At 40.9% G+C, this 3,949-nt stretch overlaps 1 protein-coding gene across 1 annotated transcript; it reads right to left on the reverse strand.

Annotated features, from left to right (window-relative positions):
- Positions 1–398: 398 nt before the first annotated feature.
- Positions 399–3,455, reverse strand: SARC_13335 (hypothetical protein; the record flags this gene model as incomplete). The annotated part of the gene is made up of 6 exons (XM_014292535.1): positions 399–612; positions 916–1,019; positions 1,640–1,723; positions 2,326–2,406; positions 2,791–2,862; positions 3,394–3,455. Coding segments are annotated over 6 exons (617 nt in total), but the record flags the coding sequence as incomplete, so codon positions are not given.
- Between the last annotated feature and the right edge of the window lie 494 nt (positions 3,456–3,949).

Consider the following 3,949-nt stretch of genomic DNA (forward strand, 5'->3'; position numbering starts at 1 on the left):
ACACACATATATATATACACATTTAATATAAATATAAATATACATATACATATACTATTTGTTATGTATATATATATATATATATATATGTGTGTGTGTGAAAATATGTGTGCGTATATGTATATATATTTATATATATATATAAATATATCTATATGTATGTTATACATACATACATACATACATACATACACAATATATATGGATACTCAAGTATACATGTAATTGGATACGTTCGAACGCTCTCTGACGTATACTCACATTTCTTCTCTCGCTATTGAACACGGTTTCACCAGTCACCACCATCACAAACAAGAAAGGGTTTAGAACAAAAAGAAAATAACCAGATTTCACAACAATCCCATACAATATGTGTGTTGAACGGGACGTTTTGTACTCTAGATTGATTGTGCCGCCGGTAATTGCAAATCACACCTTTCATCGTCGTCGAACAGATCTCTGTCGGTTGATGGTGCTTCGTTTGATGAGGCGTGGCCCGCTGAGCTCATAGTCGGGACAGGTCCAGCGTGTATCTGGTACAGGGGCGGTGTGCTGGGTGCGTTGTTAGAGTGGTAAGTTGCTCTCGGTTTCCTTGGTCCCTGAGTTTCAACTCTGTGGCGGGAGGTGGATAGAAGATAAGAAAGGTGAGGCCCTATTATCTTGTTTGACCTTGTAAGGGAGGGGGGAGAGAAATGTACTTCAGTAGATATCTAAGTATACTTTTGTATGTTGAACACGAAACACGTTCGATCGTTGGACATCGTCATGGTATTGAGATGACGGTAGTCTTTAACATACCATGCTACCTAATGAACAGACAAAAGCATATTCTCACAAACCCAGAAGTTTGTTTGTAATCGACTTACATTATACACTACCAATTTTTTATGATTATCATATATTCGGTAGACACACCTCGTTTTCAGATCATCGATAGCGGGCGCTAAGATAGATGCCGCCGCTTCATGGAACTCCAACTGCCCCTTTAGGTACGACAGCAGCTGACCGCAGTGCTCTTGCTATGTAACAGAAGAATGTGTTGAGATGTGATGACATTCTTCGAGGGAGATGGAGATGAAAGTGAAACGCAAGTGGTCGCAGTGCTCATTGAGTTTGAAATATTAGTATGATTGTATTTGGACATATGGTCCGAAACGGTATACAGAACAAATATGCGGCTGATCGCAGTGCTTTGCTATGACGTATAATAGCATTGCAAGACTTTTTTGATAGTGAGAGCGGATGGGAGTAGCATTTAAAGCATTCAAATTGAAGAGTTTCAATGTATCGTTTACGATTTAAACTGCGCGTCAACGCGGTAGACCGCAATGCCTTATAAGAGTCTTGTAAACGTATTGCCTGAAAGCTATACAGAGTGCCAACTCATGTTTCAGTTTATACATGCCGACGGAGTTTACTGTTTCAGATTTTATTGTAGTTGAGAAGTGTTGTTAGAATGCAAGGAAACCAGTGACAAGAGCAATCGCTGTACTCACAAAATCTGCATGGTTTTCGGCGTGTATATCTTCAAATGTATAGTGCACATGCAGCATAAAATAAATAAGTACATGGCCGTGTACACTAATAGATGCGTCATGCCTGTCAGCCTCACATCAAACAATTCAATAGCAGACTGTACCTCGAAGTCCTGTAGGTCCACCATGGCTTTGTAGCACACCTCTTTAGCTTCCTCGAATCTTATTTGCGCCTCCAGGAAGTCCTCCTGCGGCAGAAACATCGAAGGATCAAAACACTGAATTGATTCACAAAAATATACACGCGGTCACATAGGAGTGCATGCTGATGTTCACCTGAGTCCAATCGATGTATATGAGTGTATGTAACCAAGAACTTGGGGTAGTTCATCCACAGACCCAAATACACCGTTGTCAACATAGCACGTGGTGAGATACAGGGGCAGCAAAAAAGGAAAGTCCTCAGAACACATTGCAGATACAAATTTACAATATTCATCACATCCGAACACTTGTCGGCAAATCAACAACCTTCACGCTGATTGACAAGTAAATGATGCGACACTGGGAGCACCTTGAGAGTCCTGGGACATTAGACTGGGCTATATGAATCGCCGTACTCACCGATATCATATTGTTACCGCAGAGGCACAGTTTGCACTGTCACGATACCTAAAACAATCTGAGAATTACTCTCAGACCGGAGTGGGCCAATGGAGGTCCACCATTGACCCTCTCTGTACAAGCCATCCATATTCAAGTATGCCAATAGACGTGGAAGAAAAAAAGGTTGTACACATGTACAGATAGAGATAGAAACCTCCACATGGATATGTATTCGTTCTCATACCTTTGCTTTGGGCGTGGTGTCCTTGTATCTACCTTTCGCATCGTACTCCAATCTGCGGGTCTCGACTCGTTTCCTCATCGTCTGGGGTGTGGTTATTTAACAAAGATTAGTATTGATTCATTGAACTATATAGTATCTCCACTTGTGTATTCACACTTAAATTGATACCTCCACATCCCGCTCACTGAAACCCTTGTTTGAGGTTGAAAAATCACAAAATCTCGTAAGAACACAATGAAAAATTGATACAGCCTCTATTCAATCATCGAATCCATCTATCAAGCACTGCTTCGCTACTACCTGGAAAGTTTAAAACAGCCCTAAAAATATATGACGAGATGCATACACATATATGGTTCCTAAACAGATAATATACCGAAAGTGTTCACGACAATTAGTTCAAAACATATATATAGTACTCATATTAAACGCAGCGGTGAACATTGACTACAGTCTGTGACATACCTTCACTTCCTTAATATTTGTCGACCGGAAATTTGACAGCGGACCGATGAAGGATTCTTGGGCATCTGAATCCTGTAATGTGATTCAGGGTTTCGTACCGCAATAGAATTTATCAGATAAACCGGTACAAGAAATATTCAATACGCAGGGAATGAAATGATAGGTACAGACAGTACACGGTATGCACCCAAGCACTTGTCAAAACATGAAGAATAGTAGAACTGTTTGAACGCAGTAGCATTATAAGACCGATAGCCAATAATTCATGATTGTTGCGTACGGTTTCCTATTGACCGCCATTGACAGAAACCTAAGCTCACATACTGGCCCATTTAAGCATACATTGGTATGTATATAACTCTCCAATGTATGCCATGTGTATAGGCGCCAGAATTTCCGCATATCATACATCAAGTGATTTTCAACAGCTATGCTGTAGACTAGGTACCAACTCGCCGAGACTTGAAACCCTCACGGTGACAATCGATACCTAGTGCATATAACTCGATCTCGAGTATGCAGCCCTTTGACACCTTGTCATTGTACTTAGATTCCGCTATGTGAGCTTGATAACCCACTTACGCACAGTTGCTTCAGACTTACTAGTTGTGAACGGCACTGGGCGATCTGTGTAGTGGCCGCCCCCGCGACACGCAGTGCGGTAGCTGCGCATATGGTGGAAAGGGAATCAGGAATGCAAAAAACCGTGCCGAAATCGTGAAGCAATGCGCTCTCTATTATAATCCTATGGAACACACATAGGCCAATTGGCTCCTGCTATGACTGCTGTGCCAAAAAGTGATGGGCGATGAAGGTGTGTACTCAGACATGTCTGATACTGGGTAGATTTGGTTGTGCACGCGCAGGACGACAACATATAGTATTGTATAATACGAACATTGTGTGATAATTTACTGTGGTATTGGTGTTATAGTTCATGTTGGAAAGTATGAGAAAATTACAAGGTACACAGTTGGTGCCGATATGTATTTGTATTGGAAAGACAAATGCTATAAGAGTATTAATCAGGTATGTCATTTAAGGTAACAATACAGTGATTACAGCAGAGTATTTGTTCATTCGTTTTTGGCTGTCAACGAAGAAGACAAAAAGACAAAAACAAATATATACAGACACAGGCACGCATACAGACACAGAC

The sequence above is a fragment of the Sphaeroforma arctica genome (genome assembly GCF_001186125.1).
Source record: "Sphaeroforma arctica JP610 unplaced genomic scaffold supercont1.3158, whole genome shotgun sequence".
Classification (NCBI taxonomy): Eukaryota; class Ichthyosporea; order Ichthyophonida; genus Sphaeroforma; species Sphaeroforma arctica.